At 44.6% G+C, this 27,898-nt stretch overlaps 1 protein-coding gene across 6 annotated transcripts; it reads left to right on the top strand.

Annotated features, from left to right (window-relative positions):
• On the top strand, positions 1-27,595 carry GEMIN8 (gem nuclear organelle associated protein 8). 6 transcript variants are annotated; one of them, XR_006548884.1, is made up of 8 exons: positions 1-180; positions 6,923-6,968; positions 7,850-7,995; positions 8,086-8,282; positions 16,971-17,199; positions 17,768-17,787; positions 17,942-23,464; positions 26,929-27,595. XR_006548884.1 is itself a non-coding variant. In XM_044937564.1 (5 exons), exons 2-5 carry the CDS (start codon positions 6,957-6,959, stop codon positions 17,624-17,626), a joined length of 738 nt encoding a protein of 245 aa, XP_044793499.1. In that variant the 5' UTR covers positions 4-180; positions 6,923-6,956; the 3' UTR covers positions 17,627-17,738. The 6 variants fall into 6 exon arrangements, 2 of the variants coding, with proteins under 2 accessions (XP_044793499.1, XP_025131609.1); XR_006548883.1 differs by having other exon boundaries at positions 3-180; positions 7,850-8,282; positions 17,942-20,559; positions 23,368-23,464; XR_006548886.1 differs by having other exon boundaries at positions 5-180; positions 7,850-7,902.
• Positions 27,596-27,898: the final 303 nt, after the last annotated feature.

Genomic DNA, 27,898 nt, shown 5'->3' with positions numbered 1-27,898 from the left:
TGATTTGACGTCACCGCGGAGAGGGCGGGAGTTCCGGCGCGTCGCAGCCACACGATCCGCGCCGGAAACCTTCTTGTAGTCAGCCCCGTAACGGTCGCCCACTAGTTTCAGCCAGTTTCCAAGCGGAAATAGGTCCCAGCTCGCCCACCGCCCAGGATTCGCAAGCTACGAGCCTTTGAGGTGACGCGTCCCCTCTGGGGACGGTTGGGTTTCATTTGGGGAGTGAAGGAAGAGCCTGGAGTCCCGTGAGCTTGACTTCCTCAGAGGCCAGGAGAGCTTAGAGCTTGGCTATCACATTGTCGTATTTATCACCATCCCGCGGCAAAAGATGGGCCAGAGGCCCATGAGACCCCCTAAATCACTGGTGGTGAATTGTGAGAGGGGACGGGTTCCAGAGCCTCTCAGCTCTGCCGTGCATTAGAATCACTGGGTGGCTTTAAAATGCCCGGGCCTCCATCCCAGACCAGTTAAGTTCAAATCTCTCGAAGTGGGGCCCAGGTATTGGTTATTTTTCTGAAAGCGCCCCCATGCGATTCTGATGTGCCAGGTAACACTTTAAGCTAGGTCTGAAAGGTGAACTCGCTTTACCCACCCAGCCCAGTATTGGAACAGAAGATAGCCTAGGTCAGCCTCGTTCTTAGAAGGATGTCTAGGATATTGGCCCGTCTACCCAAAAATTGGGATTTTCTCTTTTCCCTCGCATGTTGACCTCTATGGGAGATCTGAGGCTTTGATGGAAGTTATCTGGAGAATATTTGGCACCTACAGCCTTCTCTGCTCCTTACCTGAGGAGGTGGAGAAGGTCTTTTCCCTCTTTTCTTCCTCAGTAATTAAGTGAAGTCAAACCAGTGGCCAACGAAGTACCTTTTAGCTCTGAAATCTTGAGAGTTCCTTAGTATAGACCAGATGGTTCTGAAAAAAAAATTTTTTTTCAGGAATGTTTTTCTTAAAAGTTGTTTCACAAGCTAGGTTCTGTATTCAGCTGTTTTTCACTTTAAGTCAGAACATTACTTGAAAGTCTAGAGTGAAGATTAATAACACAAATCACATTTCTGGCATTACTTTGAGAGTTCCCAGGCTCCTGTGTGGTGTGTCTGGCTGACCCGACTCGTGGTACCACCTCTGGTCTCTGGGCAACCCAAGGGTGGCCGGGCGAGGCGCCGTGGGTCTTCTACCCTGTGCGCTTCCCCGCTGCGGGCACACGGTGAAGGCTGTAACCTTTACAAGTACAGTTTATACTAATATAGTTTATAGGAGTAACAGTCCCTTTGGGATGGCATTGTGAACAAAAATACATTTTCAAAGACCATTAGCTAGTAGCTCTGGATTGGCATAACTGAAGGCAAGTTCACAGTAAGGCATACAGAACTCGGATTATTCATTGCTGTGCTAGGCAAGTATATAAACTAAAGCTCCAGAGAGAATTTTAATTCTAAAAGTGTTTTATAGATGGCAAAGGAGTATTTTGTTTTTTTAGGGTGCAACATTTAAGGATAGGGTGAGATGAGAAGGATAGGGAGAAAAATTGAACAAATAAGCATAGAGTAGAGGTTGGAGAATTCACAAAATAGATGCTGAACTCTTGGAACTTCATTCCAAGTAACTATTTCCAAGTGACTGGTTCCAAATAACTAGTCATGGTTAGACCTTTTTGGTTAATTTTCCATTGCCTGTTGTGTTCATCATTCAGGAGTTAGTTTTGTTTGGGGGTGTCCTTGTATTTCACACAGGGAATTGGTGAGTTAGTGACATGGGGATTGGTGAACTTGGGAATAAATACATTCACAAATCCCTCACCCTTGCTGACAAATGAAACAGTGCCATTCAGTGGGTGCAGTATGATTTGTATGAAACAGAAGAATTGTTAACTATCCTTTCAGCCTTTCTGCTTCCCCACCTGTGCCTTCTTTGTGATATAGCTTCTTTTAGCAACAACCAGAAGAGTAAACTGGGGTTTGGAATGGAGGGAATGAAGAGGAAATCAAACTCAGGTTTAGGGCTCCTTCACCCATCAGTTTGAACTGTTAGAGGCAGAGAGGGGCAGGCCTTCTGAACCCCAGCTCATGGGCTTGTAGGAGGCCTGTTCCTGGCAGAAATAGAGCTTGGCCTGCTGAGGGTGGGAAAAGGCCGTTCAGACTTGAGCCATCTCTGATGTCCAAATCACTGAGCAGGGACCATGCCAAGCCGCAGGAGGGAGCCTCTGAGGGCAGCAAGCCAGATGAATTTGCCAGCCTCAGATTGTAGCTAGGGGTGACAACAAGAAGCTCTGCTCCCCAAAAACCTCCTTTTCTCATTTATATTAGTTGAGGAAGTTGCTACCAGCATGTGTGTTATTGGGAGACATCTTTGATAGGGTTATTACCTCATATCCAGAGAGTCAGTAGAACCTCATGTGACTGTCTTTTGTAATTCACATTTCTGTACCATGCAGTCATTCATTTTGAGCAGTCTCCAGCAGACCCGGTTTTTTCAACCTTGAAACAATGTATACTGAAGGCCTAATTAGATCCCCCAAATTCTATGGTTGCCTCAAGAACCAAATTACTGAGAGCCTTATAGGAAACCTGCATAACTTATTTAATGACCAACACTAAATGTGTTTCTTTGCAAAACTCAAAGTAGAGGAGTCTTCATGTATTCAGTCTTCAGTATTCTAGTGGGAAAGCAGGATAGAGAGGAAAATCCAGTTATAGAATATCCATTATCATTTCAAAGGGAATTTGTGTTTCATCTATCTGGTTGCTATGAGGTGTCCTAGACCCTATATTTATAAGAATCTAAATAGGCAGTTAAAAGATTGTATACAGTGTGACTACCTCTCAACAAAGCCACATTGCTTATAGGTGGAAATTTTCAACTGCTTGGTGGAAATTTTTAAGGACTCAATGGAAATAGTCACGTTTTATTCATCAAAAACCACAAAGCTCTTGTCTGTTGTTGTTCGTGGATAGTTAGGCATTTTTAAATGTATCTCTCAGGATAAGCCGAGTCATTGAAGAATGAGTGCATTTTTTAAGAAGGGCTATATGGGAAAATGTATCATTCAAGACTCAGAGGCACTGTCTTTCGCCTGTGGGCCTCGGCAGTGTTTCGTGAATGACCTCAGTGCTGTTTTTTTCCTTCCTCCTCTGTTGGCTGAGGACAGACAATGAATTGGGCCTCTGTGCTCGCCTGGGCTCAGCTGGGCAGTGACTATTGTGCCATTGTCCTCCCTGGGGAGGGCTGCCCAGTTGGTAGGGCTGTGGGTCCCAGCCTCCCCTGACATCAACCCTCTCTCTTCTATCAGCTCCACCTCCCACTAGGAGAAGAGTGGCCACGAAGCCAGGCGCCATAAAAGAGTACGAGACGCTCCTGGGAAGGTGGGGAAGGGAAGATCGAATTAAAGACCACTGAAAGGGCATCTCCCATCTGCTGTTCCCATAAGCTTTCTTTTCTTTGAGATGGTAGTAATGTGTGAAAGTACTGTGGTAGTGTCAAGAATTCTTTTAATGTTGGCTTTTCAGAAGCCCCAGCAGTTTTATTAGGTCCTTAAGCTCTCTGTGTGGAAAGAGTACCCAGTTTAAAAAAGTTAACAGGGCCCATTCCTCAAGGAGGTTCTCACCTTCCTTTGGGTGCTGACAGATGCGGTCAGCTGGGGAGGATATGGGTTCCTTCTTCCAGGGAATAGACACTCGGAACTCTCTCCTGCTTCCTGTCCCTTGTTGAGTTCCTGCAAGGCCCGGGCAGCTTGTAGGATCTCCAGCAGAAATCAGGGCACTGCATGTGCTTTCTAAGCCCTGTTGATTGATCCTCTTTTCCAGGAGTTAGAATTTTGTTTTGTTTTGTTCTTAATTAAGTCTTTAAGGTCTGTGTAGCTTTAAGAAATAGTCCGATTTGCTTATTTAGTCACAGACAGGATTCTTTTGTCCCCAGTATTAGGAACTGGTCACCATGATTTCTATTGGTCATAATCAGTTTTCTTGTTTGCTCTGGTCTTATTCTGAGCCTGGTAACTTCTGAGCTGTGTGAGAATCTCAGTTCTTCCACTGATTTCTAAGTGCAAAGCGAGGAACATGTGGGATGCTTAGCGTACTGAGGGCAGGGTCTCTACAGCATCATAATGGATTAACATTAGGGAGAGGTGGGCAAGTGATGGCCCATGACTAAGAATGCTGTTTACATTGTTACTGGGTGGTCTTTTCAATTTAAAAAAAAAGAGAAAGGCTATGTAGCAGGATATGTGGCCCACAGGCCCAGAGTATTTGGCCCTTTAGAGAAAAAAATTTGCTGGTATAAAATACCAAGAGTAATACTGGAAATAGCCAGCTAACAGTAATTATAAAGGTCTCTGCAAGCTACTCTTTCTTTAGACATGTTTTTCTATACTTTATCGTATTTGATTTGAGAGAGAATTGATTAATTTGTCATTCATTCTCAGGAACTATTTTTTCAACCTAAAGAAAACTTTTTTACTTATTATTTTTATTGAAGTATAGTTGATTTACAGTGTTGTGTTACTTTCAGGTATACAGCAAAGTGATTCAGTCATATATTCTTTTTCAGATTCATTTCCTTTATAGGTTATTACAAAATATTGAGTAGAGTTCCCTGTGCTATACAGTATGTCCATGTTGGTTATCTGTTTTATATATAGTAATGTGTATATGTTAATCCCAAACTTGTAACTTATCCCCCCCCCCATTTCTCCTTTGATAACCATAAGCTTGTGTGGGTCTCTTTCTGTTTTGTATATAAGTTAATTTGTATTTTTTTTTTTAGATTCCACATATAATCAATACTCTTTTTAATTGAGTATCTATAGGATTTTAAGAACCTTAAAGATACTTAAGATGTAAAAGCATATGACACACATGTTTTGGAATATGAGGAGGGAAAATAATAAAGCCAAGGACAGAAGGAGCAGCATATTGAACGTAGAGCCTGAGGACTCTAAACATGTTGGAAGATGGCACTATAAGTGTCCTAGTGGCTAGACAATGAGGAAAGCATAATCAGTAAAATCGACAAAGTTGCCTGTATTCCATGATGGATGTAAATTCATCTTTCCTTCATGGCCTGGGTCTTAAAAGAGGCCAACCTCTTGGCAGTGAATTGATAATGCTTTATTGATAGTCGGCACCCAGGGCTGAATCTGAGTGACTTCTGATCCAAGTGCAGGAACTGGCTTTCTTCATCCCAGCCCCTTGTCCTGGCTGCTTTCTTGCCAAAGTGCTCAGAGCGCCTTTAGTGATTTCTGAGGCAGTGGAACATGGCAGTCCTTCTGTCAAATTATTTGTTGAATCAAATGCATACATAAGTAACCACTCCTCAAATTAGCACTCCCATCCCTTTTTAATCACAGCCATTGACATTTGAACTGCCTAGCAAACGTGATGAATTACACTCGAACCTCTTAAACAGTTGTCTACTCTGTCACACGTGCCTGACTTCTCGCTCTGCAGAGGGGAGCCTTTCATAAGCCATTTTGTGTATTTGCAGAATATTGGTACTACTGCTTCTAAAGCCAGACTGGACTTTCCCAATTATAAGTAAAAACAGGGTTGTCTGGGATCTGCAGTAGTGTTCAATCACAGTAATATTTATTACATATTGGAAGCTGTCAGATCTCCCAGTTTGAGATAATTAATGTTTACATTGATCTGGTTCTAAGTATGGAGAAGGCGATGGCAACCCTCTCCAGTACCCTTGCCTGGCAAATCCCATGGATGGAGGAGCCTGGTAGGCTGCAGTATGTATTTTCTAAGGTGTAGAAGTCGGGATTCAAAACTCTTAATTTCCCCAAGATGCACAGATGTCTCCTAGGCTTTTCTAATTTAATTCCTATGCTAATTGTTAATTTCTGAAACAAATTTGATTAAGAATCACATGAAATTCACTTTAATGTCATTATGTGCTTCGGGCACTCAGAAAACTGTTCAGATTTCAGTGGTGGAGATAGAAAACCTGACTGGAGGGAATTAGCCACTTAAAGGCTACACCTTACCCTTTAGCACTCGAGTATTAATATACACTGATTTCTACTATAATTTCTCTTGTGTTCATTTTACCTCTATAGGTGGTTAGCTCCTTAATTGTATTGACTGTTTTTATATATATTTCTTCAGTAGCCTATAAAGCACATAGCAGTTAGCCACACTTTCAGATACTTGCTCATGTTTCAAGCCTTTATAGTTTCAAGCTAATGTGAACATTCATTTACACTTGTATTTTCACTGCATTTGTTCACTTTCCCCCAGTTTACATTTACTATGTGTGTGTGAATTTAGAACAGGTAACAAGAAGTGTGGGCTGTGTTTAAGATAAATTTACAGAAGACCATGTCAGTCCTCTTGGAAATACTCTATTTGAAAGCTGCTTATATTTAAAAAGAATGTGAATCATTCTCTTTAGTCTAAATCTTAAAAGATGTGGTCAATTTAACTTATCAGTTTTCCACATTAACCATAGCAAAACATCTGATGGAGGTTACAGAATAAGTCGAGTTTATTTCTTAAGGCTTGGAGGTTTTCAGATTCTACCCTATAATTAAGTGAAGTAGGAGAAATAGGATTCCTTCAGTATCTGATTTCCAGAGTTTCAAAACCCAAGTACCTGTTTGCTCAGCATCACGTTGTGTTAGGGGTTTCGTCTCATAGATGCTTAAATTCTCATGGGTTTTAGGCTATTGCTTTTGTTTAACTTTTTTCTTAGGTACCTTCTGGTACATGCTGGCACTTTGAGCATCTCTGAACCCTTGAACAGGAGGGGGAAATTTTAAGTCTGTTTTAAATAAGTTGTAAAAGATGCAGCTGCAAATTAAACTTTACCTTGAGATGTTTCCTGCCATATCAGTGAATCACAAGAGGTAGCTATTGGGGAAATGGCCACAAACCTCACACCACTGGACTGACCAGATGTCTGCCCTGGACTTGTTCTTTTCTAGTTTCAGGGCTCGGTTTGGACTTTCACAGTCAGAGATGGAGGCAAAGGTAAGATTTTTCATTTTAACTCATGAGAGAAAAAAAAAGGTACATTTTCACTTTAAAAGTCTTAGTGTCTCATTGCATGATGGAGTAGAACAAAGGGATACATCAGAAAGCTATAAGTAAAGCACCATGGGATGCGTGGCTAGTCAGCTTCTGTCCCAGGCACTGAGGGCCCGCAGGTGTTTAGGGGCCAGAGAGGGAGGGACCAGAGAACATCATCCTCAGTAATCCCCATGCTTCTTGGCAGGCATTTCTAACTTGGAATTGGTCACTTCATTGCAGCAGGTTGAAAGGTCCAGGATGATAGGCAGTGGCTCCTCATTGCTCCCTGCATGTCATCTAAAAATGATTATTATTAGCCTCTGTCCCTAGTTTTATCAGGGAGAAGGAAATGGCAACCCACTCCAGTATTCTTGCCTGGAGAATCCTGTGGACAGAGGAGCCTGGTGGGCTGCTGTCCATGAGGTCATATAGAGTTGGACACGACTGAAGCGACTTAGCATGCATACATGCATTGGAGAAGGCAATGGCAACCCACTCCAGTATTCTTGCCTGGAGAATCCTGTGGACAGAGGAGCCTGGTGGGCTGCTGTCCATGAGGTCATATAGAGTCGGACGCGACTGAAGCGACTTAGCAGCAGCTAGTTTATCATGGGCTGCCACCTCAGTCATTGTTCAGTGCCTACGTCATGCGCAAGTACTTCAGAACAAGTGTGCACTCATGGGCGTGGACCTGTCTTATATCGTCTTTGGCCCCCAGGCATCCTAATGAGGAGGAGGTATTTAGTAGATACACAGTACAAAGGTAGTTGATTGACTGTTTGAAGGTTTCTTTTGAGGCTGAACCCATGTGGTGTCTAGCCTGCAGTCTCTGTGTTTTGCAGTCGGAATCCACACAGGCTCCCGAGTCTTGGTCCTCTCATCCAGTCTATGCAAGGTACTGGCAGCATTACCATCAAGCCATGGCATGGATGCGCAGCCACCAGAGTGCCTATCAGAAGGCGGTGGAATCAGTCGTCCCTTCCCCGTGGTACTACCCAGCCACTGATCTTGCCCAGAGTCCTGCCGCCAAGGGTGGCACAAGTCCTCAGTCCCATTCCAAGTCTCCTTCGGCTTCCAGGGATGCCTGCCGCAGGCGTTCACGTCCCGGCAAGCCGGGACCACAACGACGCAGCACAGAAAAGCCAGCCCGGTTCGCAGAGGACAACGATAGCGAGTCCGATGACTGCGGCATAGTGTGCGACCTGAGCAACATGGTGATCACGGATGAGCTGCGCCAGTACTTCGCAGAGACCGAGCAGCACCAGGAGGAGCTCCGTAAGTACAGCCTGCCCCGCCTTGGGCCTGTCTTCCTGCCCTCATGTACAAACTTCTAACCCCTTACTTGGGTCCAGGTAATAGTCAAACCGAATCCTAAGCCTGGAAAAAGCACTTGTGATGTGGTACCTCACTTACATTAGTTTTCCAGAGTTGTTTCAATATAGGACTTTAAAAAAAAAAATCCTTGTTGTAGTGGTGGTGGTTGTTTAGTGGCTGGCTCAGTCGTGTCTGACTCGGCAAGCCCATGGACTGACTGTAGCCTGCCAGGCTCCTCTGTCCATGGGATTCTGCAGGCAAGAATACTGGAGTGGGTTGCCGTTCTCTTCTCCAGGGGATCTTCCCCACCCAGGGATCAAACCTGCATCTCCGGTGTCTTCTGGGTCAGCAGGCAGATTCTTTACCACTGACCCACTGGGGAAGCCCTTTTTAAATTCTAGAACAAAACTTATCCTAATAGCACCTCTATCACTGAATTTTAGGCAGTACACTGGGTGGAATATATTTGCATGCGTGTGTGTATGTATGCATTCCCTAACCTATACAACAGTCCTTCAGGGCTTTAAGCCCATTTCACACATGAGGAAACTGGACTTTTCTCACGTGTGAAACCTCAGTAGGTTTCTGGACTTGTTCTATGAGACCAACTAGTAATTTGCTATTAGGATTCAAACCAAGGTCTGTCCAATCTCTGTGCTTATTCATCTAGCACAAGCTTAGGAAGGAGATTTTGTCCCTGAGATCATTCGGTTCCTAAAGTACTGTTGCCAGCTCACTGGTACACAACTGAGAGACTGCCTTGGTGCTGCAAAGCCACCAAGTCTTAAATCTCAAGCTCCCTTCAGAATGGAGACCAGTGAGAACCTAAACAGAGCAACAAAATGCCTGGTACTTACCCTCTCTTGTTTGATCCTTCATTGTGGCTGTCTGTCCCTAGGGTTGGAGAATTGTGATAATGGTCTTATATCTTCAGTCAGAAAGTAGGAATTTTCTTTTTTTAATTCCTTAGTAACTTGCCACAAAAAACTAAAGTTGTTCTTTGTACTTTGCTTACTATTAAGAGTCACCAGCCCATTTGCATTTTAAGTGTCTCTAACAGATATACAAATGCTTTTCTCCCTATTACAACCTGTGTGTGTGCTTTGTTGCTTAGTTGTGTCAGACTCTCTCTGACCCCATGGACTGTAGCCTCCCAGGCACCTCTGTCCATGGGGATTCTCCAGGCAAGAACACTGGAGTGGGTTGCCGTGCCCTCCTCCAGGGGATCTTCCCAACCCAGGGATCGAACCCAGGTCTCCTGCATTGTATGCTGATACTTTACCATCTGAACCACCAGGGAAGCCCATTACAACCAGTTCAGTTCAGTTGAGTTCAGTCGCTCAGTCGTGTCCGACTCCTTGCGACCCCATGAATCGCAGCACGCCAGGCCTCCCTGTCCATCACCATCTCCCGGAGTTCACTCAAACTCATGTCCATCGAGTTGGTGATGCCATCCAGCCATCTCATCCTCTGTCATCCCCTTTTCCTCCTGCCCCCAATCCCTCCCAGCATCAGAGTCTTTTCCAATGAGTCAACTCTTCACATGAGGTGATCAAAGTACTGGAGTTTCAGCTTTAGTATCATTCCTTCCAAAGAACACCCAGGACTGATCTCCTTTAGAATGGACTGGTTGGATCTCCTTGCAGTCCAAGGGACTCTCAAGAGTCTTCTCCAACACCACAGTTCAAAAGCATCAATTCTTTGGTAGGCAGTCTCAATATTGTTTTTATTGCATTCTAATCATATATATTTTACTTAGAATTTTCTAGTAAACAGAGGCATAGAAACTGGGGGATGTGTGATTTCATTTACATCTTGATTGATCTGTATGTTCCTACTTATGGGTTGGTGAGCATTTATTGATGCCCCCTGAGTGCAAGGAGAGAAGGCAATGGCACCCCACTCCAATACTCTTGCCTGGAAAATCCCATGGATGGAGGAGCCTGGTGGGCTGCAGTCCATGGGGTCGCTAAGAGTCGGACACGACTGAGCAACTTCACTTTCACTTTTCACTTTCATTCACTGGAGAAGGAAATGGCAACCCACTCCGGTGTTCTTGCCTGGAGAATCCCAGGGACGGGGGAGCCTGGTGGGCTGCCGTTTATGGGGTCACACAGAGTCGGACACGACTGAAATGACTTAGCAGCAGCAGCAGAGTACAAGGAACTGAGCAGTGGGCTGTGTGTAAAGCCTTGTGGCCTTTAGTATCTACCTGTGGTTCTCACTACTCGTTCAGTTGTTCTACTTCCCTTCTTTTGATTAAACTGTTGGCTTCTTTTTTGCATATCAGAAAGTACATCCAAACAAGTCTTTTTAAAACTACTTTTTATTACACACAGAATACATGTCTTTCCATGATCTTCAGAAATAAATTTTACTTTTTTTCAAAATACATTGGGAATAACCATGGGTCTAATTTAAAAGTATATAAACGGATGAGGGAGGGTCGTCATTGGAGCATGTCCACTTGTGTTTGGAATGCTGTTACAAGCTTTTGGAAAATAAAATATGAGGAAGCCAGTGCTTATTTCTCTTGTCCTTACCCAAGGCAGAAGACCATGTTCTTCCTGCCAGAAAGAGCGCTACTTTTGCGACAGAAGTTGTAATTAAGGATGGGAGCAAACCCCAGCCATAAAAGGCCATTTTGAATGACCTGCTAATTTAAAATAAACCTGAAATATCATCTATACCCAAGTGAGGAGTTAGAAGTTTCTGAGTGAGTGTAGGAGACAAGGGCATCTGCCCTGGAAGCATTGTCAGGTTCCTGGGAGACATGAGAGTTGTCTGGCGAGGGTGAGAATAGGCTTTGGTGTCAGAATTGAATCTTCTCACTAAAGACATGGTCTCTCTGAGAAGCAGCTGCCGGGGCCTGATGCTGCCCCTCCAAAAATAACAGGCATGGCTTCACCAGCGCCAGGTTTTCCAGCAGCTCTTTCAGTGGTGTACAGGATCAATATGTGTTCCTCGGAGCAGTCATGAATGATGGCACTCAGATGTAAGTAATTGGAATGCCCACAGTGCTTTCCAATCCATTACCTCTGCTAGAAATGCTCACGGAGGTTCGGCTACACACACAGCTGGGAGATGTTTGAATAAAGAAATGAGGGACCTGCATCGTGTGAATATTTGGTTGAAGTTGTTTTGCTCTTCGAGCCACTAGAAGCTATTTATTCAATCAGGGCAAACCCAGCCCATCACATGAATCATTTAGAGAACATAGATTGTATCAGATATTACTAGCAAGGGAAAACGTAGATAAACTTGAAAGATTTAGCTTTTTCCGGATTACTCACCTCCACAAGAACTTATACATTTTACAGTTTAGTGTCATCTGAGTCTTATTTAATGTTTTCTTGGGATAAAATCCTTTAGCGTGGACAGCGTGTTCTTGTTTGTGATTACTGTTCTAGAGAATCTCTAATTTCACATATTTCCATGATAAAATTTTTTTTTTAATTAACTATGATAAATAAAGAACTCCTCTTGTGCAGGGGTAACAGGCATGCTTTTGATGGTTCTATATCACATTTCCTTAATGGTTATTTCTGTTATTTAAAACTTCACTGGTAATATTACTTAAGGGAAATTAGATGGTTGTGAAGTTTTAAAAGGTTGACTGTGTTGTCAGGTATTTCTTAGGAAAAATAACTGTTAGGTTAATAAAGGCATCATTTTTAGTCATAAATAACAATGAACTGAGACTGTGAGGTCCTCATCCTAATACTTAAGAAGGAGGCCCCCTGAAACAAACACCACTGTTGTCTCACTGAGAACCAGTCCTATATTTTGGGGGTAGATGTCAGGTGCAAACAGGGACATTGTCTCAAAGAGCATAAACTGGTGTGGGAAGAGAAGACAAAAATCAAGTTTAAAAGGATACTAGAAGAGCTGTCTGGGGTGCAGGTCATGGGTAGCTTTGCAAGTGAGGGGAAGAGCCAGTGGGCTCAGCTGTCAGAGGAGTTCCACCAAGTGATTGTGGAGAAATGGAGTGTGCGCTCAGCTTTGAGGTACTGGATCTGTGTGCAATGAGAGGGAAAGGAAAGGGGTCAGTGCATGCCTGTGCAGCACTCAAAGCACTGTTCTTACTGAAGGGCCCAGATGTGGTTCGTGTGCGTGTGATGGGCGTGTCTGCTCCACTCTTTGGTACCCACACCCACTCCCCACCGCCTTCCCCAAGCAGGAAGGTGTAGACTCTAGGCTTCCTAGTGAGCCTTCAGTCAGTCTGCTGGAACCCCAGCCCATCCTCCCTGGAAAACCTGGAGGATATAGCAAAGTCTACGGCCCGGTGTCTAGTGAGCCATCCTGGTTTCGTCAGTGAGGTTCAAGTGTAGGAGCATGCTGGTGAAGCACAGTTCCACCGTGTGTGTGTCTCATCTAGTCCAGATGTTCAGATGGGCATCAACAAGTTTGTGAGAGGACACGTGTGAATGGCCCTAGAAAAATGGAAGGGAGGGCTGGAAATGCACTTTCATTCTAAAAGTAAGCTGCCCGGCTAGCTCAGTTGGTAGAGCGTGAGACTCTTATTCTAAAAGTAAACATGGAGATTGCCCATGGACTTGGGGACTACATTCGTCATGGAGTCAGGGATGCAGGCTGAGGAGAGGAGAAGACCCATCAGAAACGGCTCCAGCTCTTGGCAAGCACCTGTGTTCTGGGTGTGTTGCTGACGAGCCAGAAACAAGGCATTAGTGATATAAATCAAGTCTGTGCTTTCGCTCAGTTCTGCTGAGGTCATTAATCCTGGCAACACAGCAGAGAATATAACCAGACATGCTAATCCTAGAAAAATGGGGGGAAATCACATTCTTTAACACTCATTTGTCTTAATGCTTTGTCCTCCAAAATGTTCTGCCTTTGGGCTAATTATCTGTGGAATACTGAATAAATGTTTTCCTGCTATGTCAGGGTCTCTGAAGTCCAAGTCACTTCCCATGATAGTTTTTTTTTCCTTTATAGACTTGAAGTCTACATTGGTAGCATCATGTGAATGTGTAGATTGAGGTGAAAATATCAAGGTTATATAGCCTGAACCCAGCTGGAGTCGAGTAGAGTTTCTCCCTGATGGTCTAATGCTGTGTTTCCTATTTTAGCTCTATGTGCATGTTAACCCTGGAATTAGTTTCCTAGTACTGTTGTAACAAATTACACAAACTGTGTGATTTAAAACTACAGAAGTTTCTTCTCTCACAGTTCTGGAGGCCAGAAGGACAAAGGTAAGGTGTCACCAGCGCCACACCTTGAAAGGAGCTACAGCCTGCCTCCTCCAGCTCCTGGCAGCTCCTGGCTTTCAGTGGCTTGTGGCAACAAGGGCGCTGTCTCTGCTGCCATTTTCCTGTGGTTTCCCCCGTGTCTGTATATGCCCTGTTCTGTCTCACAGAAGGATACTCTCATTGGATTTGGGATGCACCCTAATCCAGAATCATCTCAGTCTGTAGTTACATCCCCAAATTCCCTGAGCTTCTGAGGTTTTGGGTAGCTGGAAATTTGTAGGCGGTTTACCCCACTACAACCCTGTGTTAAAGGTGGAATCAACAAAGATACTCCGATTTGTTTTAAAGCAAGTTGCCTTGGGCAAATATCCTGTACGATAAAAGTGCTTAGTAACACTGAGTCCCACAGCTGTTTTCAGGAAAAATGACTGACGTCTGCGTGACAAGGGCCAGTTATATCTGAAGTGTGATGTTCAGCTCCTCTGCTTGTCAGCCATCTGGTTGGCTGAGCCCTCACCTTGTTTTGACAGAAAGAAAAATGGCCAGTGATTGACATTCCTTTCCTTCACTGGGACGGAGGAAGCAATAAATAGAACCCAAAATAAGTGGATGCCCTCAAATGAGTATTGATCTGAGGTTTTCTTGGATCCCTGGGTCAGTGTGCACTAAAGTACTTTCATGCACCACCTGTAGCCTCCAGTCCAGCCAGTCTGAATGTGCTTGGTTTTAAGCTGACCAGGTTTCACGTCTGTATTAATAGTCTAATGTTAGAACTTGGGTGTGTGTATGTAAGTAAAGGTAAAGCAACTCAAATGTAAGGGAACAAAATCAGACTACAACTCAGTAGTGCCTCTCCCCAGGGAGATTCAGAGGCCCTCTGGGAGAGGCTCTGCCCAGTGCCTTTTGAGAGGTGAGCATCTGTTTCTCTATCATTGGGTTGTCATTTTTCTCCAACAGCATCTGGAAGGGACAGTTGTTTAAAAAGAATAATGTATGGCCTTTGCCCGAGCTTTCTGTTGACAACTACTTCTGACCACCTGCTTTGGGTCAGGCATTGCAGCCTCCCCAGGGCTGGGGAGATGGGGTGAGTAAAGGCCACAGTGCCCTCCCCAGGGTGGACTCCCACAGGTAGGCCGCTGGTGCCTGGGGCCCTGCTTCCTGTCTCTCTGATCTATGTTGGAGGGCAACTACCCGCTATGCAGGCTTCCTAGGTGACACTGGTGGTCAAGAATCCGCCTCCCAGTGCAGGAGACATAAGAGACGTGGGTTTGATCCCCGGGTCGGGAAGATCTCCCAGAGAAGGAAATGGCAACCCACTCCAGTATTCTTGCCTGGAGAATCCCATGGACAGAGGAGCCTGGTGGGTTACAGTTCCTAGGATCACAAAGAATCAGACATGAGTGAAGTGACTTAGCACGCACGATGTCCATGAGAGTCTTTGTCAGAAGGGCAGCAGAAAGAAGCATCATGATAATAGTCATGGTAAGTTACAAGGAAAACAAATAAAGATGCAGAAGTAAAAAGGTTAAATTCACACATTCTTACGGCAGAGAGCAACACTAAAGACAGAGAAGGTTCCAGTGTTTTTTAAAACTTGTAAACTCAGAGACTGATTTCAACAGGAAGTTCAACATCTGTTGCGTCACTAAACCTGTCAGTGAGAATGATGGTAGTCTTAGGACAGGCTTGAGAGTGAAAGGCCCACGGTCTGGGAACCACTGCCCTCCACGTGCACAGGCTCTGAGGGACCGTGTGAAACTGTTTCCTCAGGGCCTGAGGACTATCAACATGTCCTAGGCTGTCACAGGCAGCAGGGGGGCTCTGCTATCCCTGGCTTGGATGGAGATGCCAAGCCTTCAGAAGAGAAGTCCTTGGCCCTGGCGGTGGGGGTGGGGGGGCGGTTAGAATTGAAACACCCGTATACCCATATGAGAATTGAACATCTTAAATCCTGAAGTTTCAGATTTGCCAGAAAGACCAGAAATGAGAAACAAATGCTTGTTGACTTCCCATTCATTTGCATGTCAGGCCAATATTTTGGTTTAGTTCTGCCTTTTACACTAGGTCAATTCTGTCTTTTGTGTGGATAAGGTAACAGTTATATTGTATTTATTTTGCTTGACAGTCATTTGGATTATCCACGTACTACCTCCTTATATAAAAAGAAGCTGCAGGTACGCTAAGACAGAAATGGCCACATGCATTTTTAATGTCTCCAAGCTTATAAAACTCCTCTCCAGCTCCACGATGTGATTTATAAGTGAATGAGATTTGTGAGTGTCTGTACCTAGCCACATCAATTAGCATAGGCACATAAATATCTCGCAGTTCACTTGTGCTCACTCTTGTGTTCCCTTGCATACTGAGCTTTCATTCTACTTTCTTTTTTTTAACCAAGGAAAAAATGATTTATATCATTGTTTTATTCCCTACAACCATCTTCAGTCCTTACTAAGTAGCATTTCTCTTGGTAGCAGCAGTGGCTACAAAGGTGTGCATTCTCTGTTCTTGACAGTCACTTACAAAAATCTGTAAGTTGGCTAAAATTTGACCTTAGGTTTTGTTGACATTTTTATGTTGTTTCTAGTTTACATAAGAATAAAAGTTATGCTACTAGGACTTATTACCGTAAAAACAGAGAGGGGAGGATAACCTGAGTAAATATGTGTTGCTTTGCAAGAATCCATTTAGATGAGATGAGAGCATATAACCCACCATCACGAAGTTGAGCCTAAGCTGGCCTGGAGCGAAGGAAAAGCCCCATCCATCCAGAGGGAAGGCGGCCTGTGGGCTGCTGCAGGCAGCACAGAGGCCTTCCTGCAATCTGCAGAAGCATGCTTTCTCCGGCCTTTCCTACCTTTGGCCAGCCTTGAAACCCGTTCACCTTTCCTCACGTGTGATTTGTGTTGAGGAGGTGTGCGGGGATCGTTTCTCATCCTCAAGTTGTCTAGCTGCTAGCACTCACCCTTTTCCAGATGACCTCAAACCCATACCTCTTCCACAGAGGTGATTGTTTTTCCCCCACCAGCTCACTTGTGGTGGGAATTACTGCTACTTGCAGCCCTGGACTTGGCAGGAAGTGTTTCCTTTCCCAGCTGGCCAAGTCCAGTGTTTGAACCCACGGGAGTACCACTGGCTACGCCTCATGGGGCAGCTTGTGGGCAGCCGTGTGGACCCAGAGAAACCTGAGGGGCTGCATTATTCTCCTCTGTTTTTCAGGCCCATTGCTGAACGTGGATAGTTTGGGGTGCTGAGTGAGTGAGAGATGTGCTTCCTAAAGGAGATAGTGATCACGGCACATGGGTTACGCCTTCGAGTCTGAGAAGCTCCCAGCCAGCGGGTTAGGGCCAGGTGCCCTGACAGTTAGAAGGGGAAGGCAGAGGGAAGTGAGGGCCAGCTGAGATGACCTGGCTCACAGAGCATGTTGCTTGCTTCCCAGGGCGGCAGCATCAGCTGGATGCAGCACGCCTGAAAGACTACGTGAATGCTGACCACGGCCTGTACTGCGACAAGCGCGGCCGCTCCACACTGCCCCCAACCGAGCGGCCTGGAGAGCGGCGCCAGGCTGAGATGAAGCGCCTGTACGGGGCCAGCGCCGCCAAGATCCAGGCTATGGAGACGGCCATGCAGCTCAGCTTTGACAAGCACTGCGACCGCAAGCAGCCCAAGTACTGGCCCGTCATCCCACTCAAGTTCTGAGCCCCGCCCCCAGGGTCCCCCCACCTGCCTCTGCCTCTGGTTGCCTTTCACGGTCGCCCTCTCCCCCTCTCCCATGGCTCTTCTCAGGGAAAGGGGGCTCGATGCCGACAACTTAGCATGTTCACCCAAGTCCCCTGGGGGTAGTGATAAGGCCAGCCACCTGGAAGTGGGCAGAACATGTCCTGTTGCAAGAGAGGTTTTCTTTCAATATAAAACGATAATTTCATATCCATCCTGTTGGTTTTGAATGTCAATAAGAGTGACCAGTTTATTCAAGTTCTTACTTGCAGATCCTGCCTAGTCGTTATGTTTCTCTTTTCTTCTTTCTTTAGCCCAGCTGAGCTAGGCAAAGGCTTTCAGGGGCTCAGATGTCCTCTCCCACCCCAAGTTCTCTAGCCCCGCTGCGGAGGATGCAAACCTGCTGGCCCAGCAGTACAGAGCTCACCAGAGTGCATGTGCTGTCAAGGGCCAGAGTTCCTAGTTCGGGCTTTCAGGCTGCATGGTCTGTGTCCCAACTCCTCATTTCTGCCCTTGCAGGAGGAAGACAGCCAGAGATGGTGAGTAAACGCCTGGGCATCGCCACATGCCAATAAAACTTTATTGATGAAAACAGGCCAGGTTTGGCCTGTGGGTGGTAGCTTGCCAGCTCCTGCTCTAAAGGAATGAGAATCCGTGTCTGATGTCCTTCTGGTTACCTGCTTTTCTCGACAGAGCTTGAAAGTCATCCAGAATTGAGAGCCGAGGACAGTGATTCCCAAACTTGCTCACCTCTGCAGTCTCCTTGGTGGTAGCAAAGGTGTCATTGAACTCTTACTACATATAGTGAATACTGTTTTGATAAGAGAATATATTTCAGGGAACAAAAACCTAAAAATGGATGTCTCAGTCCACTTATAAAAGCCAGCTGCCTTTTAAATAAGTTATTTTGGTGCGTTGCCAGGGTGAACCACGCTGACCTGCGAAGATTAGCACATCCATCAAAGGTTGGTGAAAAGATAAGAGTATTGACATGTTTCTCCCTTGAAACACTTAGCTGCGCATTTCAGCCCCTGCCCTGAGACAAATACATTACTTTTCCTCAGCCCCAGGTGCTTATTTTTCCAAGCTCGTGTTTTATTACTGGAGTACAGTTTGTGCTTGGGTATTGCAGACAAAAATCAGAATTAACTTCCCCTGTGGTGACACGTGACCAAAATTTCAAATCTTTAGCGGTTGTCTCTTTTTTTCTTTGAAACCTGTACGCCTAAATAGAAAATAAATGTGAGGCAGAAATACAAACTGAAGCCTCTAATTATGGCAGTTTTCTTGGCAATTTGAGAGTGAAGTGTTTATCCTCCCGAAAGAGACTGCTACCTTCCCCTAGAGAAACCCCCAGGTTGGCCCCACCCTTGCCGATGAGTGCCTTTCACCTCCCAGGCCTTGGTGTTCCTCACTCCTGACGTAGGACTTCATGATACCTTGAGAACCACCTGGAGTCAGTGCCTGGAAAACACACAGCGCTGGCCACGTGGTATATACACAATCAATGCTGATGCTTATCTATTGCCTATCTTTAAAAATTGCAAGAATGCCAACAGAAGTCCTGGCTGTGGAGCTTCTTCCAGATAAGGGGACATATCTCCCTGTCGGCATTTGGAACAGATGGACTGGCTCCTGACACCTCAGCCCCACCTGTCCTTCTACCCCGATGTCCTTTGTGTGATCACTTGTTCATTCATTCACACAGCAGATGTTTAGTCCTTTCCATCCCAATTAGCTGGACCATGGTCTTTTCCCTTGGGGACATGGTGGTGGGCACCGAGGGTGGGGGGCACCGCTGCAAGAGCTCAGGAGGGAGGTAAGGGCCGGGCTTCTTAATTAACCAAAGCGACGTCAACACTTGGAACTGGATCATTCTTTCTTCTAAAGAATCCATACCATGGACGCCTATTTATGAACTAAAACTGATTAACTTGGGAAATACTCACACACACCGGCTTCAGAATAAGAGTTTGGTTCTGGGCAGTGAGAGGATTGGAGTCCCCATCCAGGGGGGTTTCTCTGTCTCTCTGATGTTTCATTTCTTTATAACAAAAGTTATGGTAGAAGCCAGCTTTCCCCGTCCAGAGGGGTTTCTCTGTCTCTCTGATGTTTCATTTCTTTATAACAAAAGTTATTGTAGAACCCAGCTTTGATGGAAGCCCCCAAAATTCAGCAAACTTCTGACAAAATCATTTCTCTTTCAGTTCATTTCTAGGATTAACTATTACATGAAGTTTTTTATCAAACTCTTATATAGGGCTTTAAGTAATTGGTGGCTCAGACGGTTAAGCGTCTGTCTACAATGTGGGAGACCCAGGTTCGATCCCTGGGTCGGGAAGATCCCCTGGAGAAGGAAATGGCAATCCACTCCAGTACTATTGCCTGGAAAATCCCATGGACAGAGGAGCCTGGTAGACTACAGTCCATGGGGTTGCAAAGAGTCGGACATGACTTGACTTCATATAGGGCTTACCAGGGGCCACGTACTCTTCTAATCGCTCTACAAATACTGAATTTCTTGAGCAAGCAACCTATGACAAACCTGTGAAGTAGCTATTACAGGCATACAACCTGTTTTCCAAAACTCTTCAATCAGATGTGTTTCAGAATTCAGACATTGTGGTACTTTGGAAAAGTCAAATAGCATATTATGGAACTGGTCTCATTGGGCTGGGGCAGCAGCCTGTCATCAAAGTCAGTTGTTGCAGTAAAATGGAAGAATATTCTAAGCGGAATAACACCATAAATATTCCCAGTTCCATTCACCTCAGGTTTTGTCCTCATATCCTTATAAGTCAAGTTAGGTTTGGCTGCCAAACAAATTATTTGAAAACAATGAAATATGACTTCCAGTTTCCAGAGGTTCAGAGATTTCAGGAAAGTGGTGAAATATTATTTCCATTTTGCACATGAGGAAACCAAAGCACAGAAAATTAACCAGCTTAAGTTCATTCTCAGTTGGGGAAGAGAGGGTCAAACCTAAGTATTCTGACTCCTGAACTCCCTACTTTTAGGTGTTTCGCCCTGCTGAGTTCAGCCTCGACAGCTATATTCACAACCTGTGTAAAGCACAGTGTATCCAGAGCATGGTGAAGAATCTGGAGCTGATTACAATGCTCAGCAAGATTCCAGTATGTTCCATGCTGGAGCACAGTGTTAGACTCTAGTCCTGCTGGAGAATGTGTGACTCTGGATAATGCACTTGTTCTTTATCTGAATTTTAGAATTGAGCCTGTAACCTCGAGAAGAGGGGACACAGTTGAGCTATTAAGGAAACAGATGGTCTGTGGCTTGGCGATTTGGGGCAGGTGAGGAAAATTGTAGAATGGTTCAGGTTTCTGTCTTGGATGGTGGTTCTCATCACTGAGCTAAACAAAACATTGAGAAACAGATTTAGGAAGAAAGATAGTTAACTCCACTTGGGGTCACAGTGAGTTTGAAGAGCTCACAGGACATCCAGGGACATGGTGGCGGTCACCAGATACTTGGGCTTCAAACTCAGTGGAGAGAGTCGGCATCAAAAATACGAACTTCTGGGACTTCCCTGGTGGGGTCCAGTGGTTAAGAATCTGCCTTGCAATGCAGCAGACATGGGTTCAATCGCTGGTCCAGGAAGTAAGATCCCACATGCCACAGAGCAACTAAGCCTGTGTACCATAACTACTGAGCCCACACACCTAGAACCCATGCTCCGCAACAAGAGATGCCATGGCAATGAGAGGTCCTCACACCACAATGAAGAGTAGCCCCCACTCTCCACAACTAGAGAAAGCCCGTGTGCAGCAACGAAAGAAGCTGTGCACTGCAACAAGTGTAACCCCCAAATATAAATATTAAAATTAATTTAAACAAAACAGTAATATTCAAAAAAATACAGACTTCTGAGTCCTCAGCCTTAGGAATATGGAAAGGGAGACCACATATAGACTCTTAGGAATGGACCACTGACAGTGGGGCCCTGAAGACAATGACTTTAACCCACAGATACAGAAGAGTCTGAAGGGAACTGAGAGAAATGGCAAAGACAAAAAGGGAGAAAATCAGGAGCTAGAAGTGTCTCTAAAGAGAAAATTACAATTGGAAAAGCTGGACAATACGCCTTCTATTGTGATGCTTTAGGAAGTTGACTTCCCCACCAATGAAGTATTTTTTAAAATATATGTGTATATATATATAATTAAGATAAATATAGATAAATTGAGTTATGTATCAAACATACTGGAAATATTTTGCAAGTATGAAAACAATCTCATAAAGACTCTACATCTAATTTCCAATTTATAGGAAGTTCAAAGACTAGACTAACATAAGACTCTGTGAAGACAATGAACCAAATCCAGAATTGTGAAATTTAATGACAGAAAACCCAGTTTCTTCAGCAAATGGACTTTTATGAAGTGTGTGTTGGAGAAGGGGTCATGGTGCATAAGGAACTGTCAATAAAATATTTTTAAAGTTCTGATCTGTTGAAGACAAAACTCCACAGTTGAACTCATATGATGTCTGGGGTTTCCTTTAAAGAATGTGTCCCAATGGCAGAGCATGTGAGAGAGAACACAGTGGGCAAAATGCTGACAATTGTTGAAGTAGGGTGATGGATACATGGAAGTTCGTAATGCTTTTATCTGTAGCTTTATGTTTGAAAATTCCATAATAAATTTTTAGAAAATGAAATGGAATTTGGAGGAAAGAGATTAACAGTATTGTCACAGAAAGTTCTGGTAAATTAAGAATAGACTAGTAGAGTTTGGCTTAACAATCTAGAAACCACTGTAACCTAAAGGGCCTTAAAGCAATTTCAGTGGAAAGGTGGGGAAGAATACCAGTTTATATCAAAAGCTAAGATCTTGGGGTTGGGGGAAGACTGCAGCATGTCAAAGGGACGTGGGAGCCAATCTGAAAGATCTCCCAGTGGCCAAATGGAACAATTGAAGCAACAAAATCTATAACAGAGAATTGGATTATAACCCAAAGTATAAAAGAGATATACATGACTTCATACTGATAAGTGATTGTATAATAAAGGAGGAGAAGAGACAAATCTTCCAGAATTCTAAATAATGGCTGTAGATCCTGCCCCTTCTAGAGGTCTGACCTTACTCTTCCTCCCCTCCTCTTCCTGACCTTCTCCCTCCCCAAAGAACAGGGAAGAGAAAAGGGGAAATAACAACTTTCAGTGGAAAAGCTTCACCAACACCACATTATGCACATGCTCAAGGTCAGCATCGCTGGTGGTAAGTTCTTCGGGTACCGTGCTACCATGTGCTACTACCTGATGTCTCAGAACCTGTAACCCCAGTCTCACCATGAGAAAACATCAGATAAAGTGAAATTGGGGGACATTCTAGAAAATACCCAACTGGTCCTCTTCAAAACCCTCAAGGTCGTGAAAAGCAAAGAAAGATGAAAACTGTCAGAGGAGACCAAAGAGACATGAAGACGAATTGCATCATGGGATTCTGGTTGGATCTTGGAGCAGAAAAGGGGCATTATGTGGGGAAGATGGTGAAATCCACATCAAGTATGCACCAGCGTTCATTTGACAAATGGCCCATGGTTAACCCTAATTATGGAAGAAACTGGGTGAAAGTTTACAGGAACCATATTATCTTTACAACTTTTCTATAAATCTAAAATAATTCTGAAATAAAAAGGGGTTTAAAATAAAAATAGAAATTAAGTACAGGTTTTTCTAAAGAAAGAATTTACAAAGCCTCTTTCCTTACTTCTGAGTGCTGTAGAATCTGGCACTAGGACACCAGAATGACACGGCCGAGGGCAAAGGTGAGGACCTGACCTTTTATTAGGTACCTGATGTATGTAGTGCTGGGCAATCTATATACATTACCTGCCTGTTTCTCCTAACAACCTGAAAAAGCAGCATCCCCAATTATCTAAAGAGCAAATTGATTCAAACTAAGAAGAAGTAACATGCCTAATGGCTGGGAGGTTGAATGGAAATGGTGAGGGGTGACTGCAAATGGGAGCAGGGTTTCCTTTTGAGGTGAGGGGACTATTTTGGAACTTGGAAGAGATGGTGATGATGCAATACTGCAAATGTACTAAATGCCACTGCATTGTTCACTTGAAAATGGTTACTTTTATGTGAATTTCAGCTCCGTGAAAAAAGGTGCAATACTTACTAAAAAGGTTGAGAAGCTGTGGTCTGGGGATGGTGAAAACACCTGGAGAGTGATGTGCAGAAATCACATGGTATGTAGTAGCTCTCAGTTTTCATTTTTTATTGCCAAAGAACACTCCCACAAATAAGTATTAGTATATGACTGAACACTACTAGTCCATAGAACAAACAGGGTTTGAGAAACACCTTTTCATTGAATGAGGCCTCATTTTAACAAAGAGAACAATGTTGGGGTCTTATTTGGCTACGAGTGCCATAGAAGCCACCCACGTGGCTTCAGGAAATAGAAGAGGACCCAAGACCTGTTTGAAGAGAAACTGTTTGGGGGCTCAGTCTATTCCTGGAATGGGTATATCAGACAGTATGTAAATGGAATGGCACACACTTCAGGTAGAGTAACCTACAGCAGCAAGAAGCAGAAAATTTGGCTGTGTATGGGACACAGAATGGAGATCAATCTGTCAGAGTCCTGAGGTTCTCAGACCTGGTGGTATACGGGGATCACTTGGATCCATTCCAGCCAGTTGAATCAGCATCACCAGCAGTGAGGCCCAGGCACTGCTGTTGGATTGAAAGCTCTCTCAGTGGTCCTGATGTGCAGCCAGGTTTGAGCCCTCTAGCCTAGATCAGCTGTTCCCAAATATGTCAGAACCTACTGATATTCAGTTTGCGGTGCGGTCTTATCCACTCTGTATCCAAGCTTAGCATGTGTAGGAATCACCTGGTGAGTTTGTTACAACCAATTTCTGGGTCCTGCCATCTGATTGTGATTTAGCGGTCTAGGGTGGGGCCCATGAACTTACATTGGTACTAAGTTCCCAAGTGACGCTGGTGCTGAGTGGCAGTGATGTAAGCACATCCATACACAATAAAGGCAAAGTCTGCAAACAGTTTGCTTTCTTCAAGGATATATAACAAAAGTAGATTCAAGTGTAAGGGGGACAGTGTGGTGGCTTAAGGGCAGCCACGCCAGGGATCGCAAGTATCCCACAGCTTTTCATCCTTCATAGTGTGTCCATCATGATGGTGAGGTCATGAATCCCTGGGTGAGAGTCAGGGGCTCATGAAGGTGAGTAATGACCCAGGGAAGAAGGGTCTTCCATGCTAGACTATGGACTCTGTAAACAACTGCAAGGTCTTTACAAAGGCCTGGACTTAACAAAGCCATTTCTCAAGAAGATGTTTGCAGTACCTGTTTGAAGGCAATTACAGTAATGGGAATGAATGGGGCTTGCCTAGAGAAGTGGCAGTGGTACTGGAGACAGAAGATGGATGCAAGAGACTGGCATAAATGGCAACTCCATCCTTCCAAGCGCTCAAGTTACTTTTCTCTTTCGCTCCTCCAACCAATCCAGTAGCAATTCTGTTGGCATTGCCTACTTGTCACATTGCCCCTGGGGTCCAGGTCCCGCCACCACCATCTCTCACCTGGGTTCACTCAGTGGCTTTCTAATCACCCTTGCCCTCCTACAATCTGTGCTTAATACACTTCCTACAGAGATGCCTCTAAAATGTAAGCCAGGTCACAACACTTCCCTGCTCCCATCTCATTTACAATAACAATGCAAGTCCTCCCAGTGTACTCAAAGGCACGGCAAGATCTGGTCCCCGCTCATCTTTCTGAGGGCTTCCCTGGTAGCTCAGTTGGTAAAGAATCCGCCTGCAATGTAGGAGACCCCAGTTCGATTCCTGGGTCAGGAAGATCTGCTGGAGAACGGATAGGCTACCCACTCCAATATTCTTGGGCTTCCCTTGTGGCTCAGCTGGTAAAGAATCTGCCTGCAATGCATGAGACCTGGGTTCGATCCCTGGGTTGGAAAGATCCCCAGAGAAGGGAAAGGCTACCCACTCCAGTATTCTGGCCTGGAGAATTCCATGGACTGTATAGACCATGGGGTCACAAAGAGTCGGACACCACTTAGGGTCTTTCACTTCACTTCATCTTTCTGACTTGGGTTTGGTTTCCTTGCCCACCCTCTCATCTCCTAACTCTTTCTAGGACCTTGCAACTCAAACTGAGGTCTCTGGACCAGCAGCATCAGCATCATGTGGGAACTTATTAGAAATGCAGAGTTTCAGGTCCTGTCCAGACCTACTGAATCAAAATCTGCATTATAACAAGAGCCCTGGGGTATTCTACACATCACCATGGGAGGCAGGATCCAAATCAGCCTGACACACTGCTGTCCACAGGATTTTGCATTTGTCAGTCCTCTACCCAGATGGCTTACCCTGTAAGGATCAGTAAGCATCACAAGAGTCCTCCCCTCCCATTCATATGACACCCTCTCAATGTCCTATTTAAAGTTGCAACCGACTCCACCAGGAGGCACTTCTTAAGCCCTCTATGCTTTTTTTCCCCACCCCCAAGCACTTACCACCACCTGAAAGTTGTGGCCTCCGGGGAGTGGAATCAGGTGTGGCATGATGGGGGCTAGGTCTCTGACTTTCCTGAGTCTGTCTTGCAGAGTTCTTTGACGTTAAAACTCTGTGCGTATATACCTTTTGTTTGTGTGTTGAGGTTAAAAATTGCCAGAGAGTCTGATTCCACATGTAAGGAGGCTGGGAGTCAGGGCTCCATCTCAGGAACAAGTAAAAACTGAGCAGACTGAAAAATCAACTCCTGTTCTTGGGTCTTTAAGAGGGGAGGACACAGAGCAACTTCTGCCTGCAAGAATGGAGATAAGAGCAAATACAGGACTCACAGCTACCATGGCAGAGACTCGGAGCAGAAACCTTATGGGAACAAGTGTCGGGTAGGAAAACACAAACTGTAACTGACAAATTGGCGGAGGCTCAGTGTGGAAAAGTCTGAGGGTTAAGAACTCCAGGGGGTCCAATGATAAGGGGGCCCCCCCACTACATGGTGGTATTTCTCTTCAGGAATTTGACCAGATTCCCACGGTAAATGCCGGAGAAAGGTCCCCTTGGGTTTTCAGCAGGGGGAAAAAAAACGGGTTTTTTTGGAAGATAATTGCCTTACAATGTTGTGTTAGTTTCTGCTGTACAACGAAGTGAATCAGCTGTATGTATACACACATCCCTTCTGTCTTGAACCTTCCACTCCATCCCATCCCTCTAGGTCACCACAGCCCACTGAGCTGAGCTCCCTATGCTATTCAGCAGCTAAAAGGAACCATTTTGAAATAAGCCAGGGCCCTTTTTTTTCTTTACGAGGCGTGCCCTGGGGAAAATTAGTTAACCAGAACTCCGGGAGTTGGTGATGGACAGGGAGGTCTGGCGTGCTGTGATTCATGGGGTCGCAAAGAGTCAGACACAACTGAGCGACTGAAATGAACCGAACCTATGGGGATATTATTATCAGGGCCTAACTGACCTGGGGATGGGAAATATCCAACTCCAGCCATCCTGTCCACCTAAGGGAGGGAAAAAAACTGAGAAGCATTTGTGAAGTTCACCATCCAGTGAGCTAGGGTTATGAAAAGGTCAAAACATAATCACCTGAGAATTCTTCCCCTCCCCCGACTTCTGACCACAGGACTGAAGGTCCACTTACAGCATTTCCTTTTACCAGGTATATCGTGTCCAACGATCAGGGAAAAATTACAGGGCACATCAAAAGGCAAAAAGCACAGTTTGAAGAGACAAAGCAACCATCAGAACCAGACGTAACAGGAACATAGGAATTATCAGCCCAGGAATTTAAAACAACTCTGATGCATATGCTAATAGCTCTAATGGATAAAATAGAAAACATTTAAGAACAGCTGGGCAATGGAAGCAGAGAGATGGTAATGCTAAAAAGAAATGCTAGAGATCAAAAAACACTGGAACAGAAATGAAGAATGCTTTGATGGGCTTATTAGTAGACTGGACACAACTGAGGAAAAACAACTCGGAGCAGGAGGAGAGATCAATAGAGTCCTCAAACACCAAAAAGCAAAGAGAAGACTGAAAAAAAGCAAGAACATAATATGCAAGGTCTGTGGGACAACTGAAAAAGGTGTACATGCATACTCAATCATGTCTGAGTCTTCACAATCCATGGACTGTAGCCCACCAGGCTTCTCTATCCATAGGTGTAACATACACGAAATTGGGAAAACTAAAACTTGGCATATCATCTTCAAATTACAGAAAATCAAAGATAAAATCCTGAAAGAAGCTAGAAGATAAAAACAGCTTTCCTATAAAGAAACAAAGAATTACATCCAAATTCTCTGCAGACACCATGCAAACAAGAAGAGAGTGAAATGAAATATTTAAAGGATTGAGAGAAACAAACTTACAGTTCCGTACCCAGAGAAATACATTCTCAGGCAAACAAAAATTGAGTGAAAAACCCTTGTTGCCAAGATACCTGCCTTGCAAGAAATGTTAGAAGTTTTTTGGAGAGAAGGAAATACAGGTCAGAAACTCAGATCTACATGAAGAAAGGAAGAACATCAAAGAAGGAATAAATGATGGTAAGACAAAAACTTTTCTCTTTTATTTTTCCATTTGATAGTTGGGTTATTCTGATGCAATTTCATTGTTTAAGGAAG

Source organism: Bubalus bubalis, chromosome X (genome assembly GCF_019923935.1).
Source record: "Bubalus bubalis isolate 160015118507 breed Murrah chromosome X, NDDB_SH_1, whole genome shotgun sequence".
NCBI classification, from domain to species: domain Eukaryota; kingdom Metazoa; phylum Chordata; class Mammalia; order Artiodactyla; family Bovidae; genus Bubalus; species Bubalus bubalis.
This window is presented reverse-complemented; position numbering and strand designations above follow the sequence as displayed.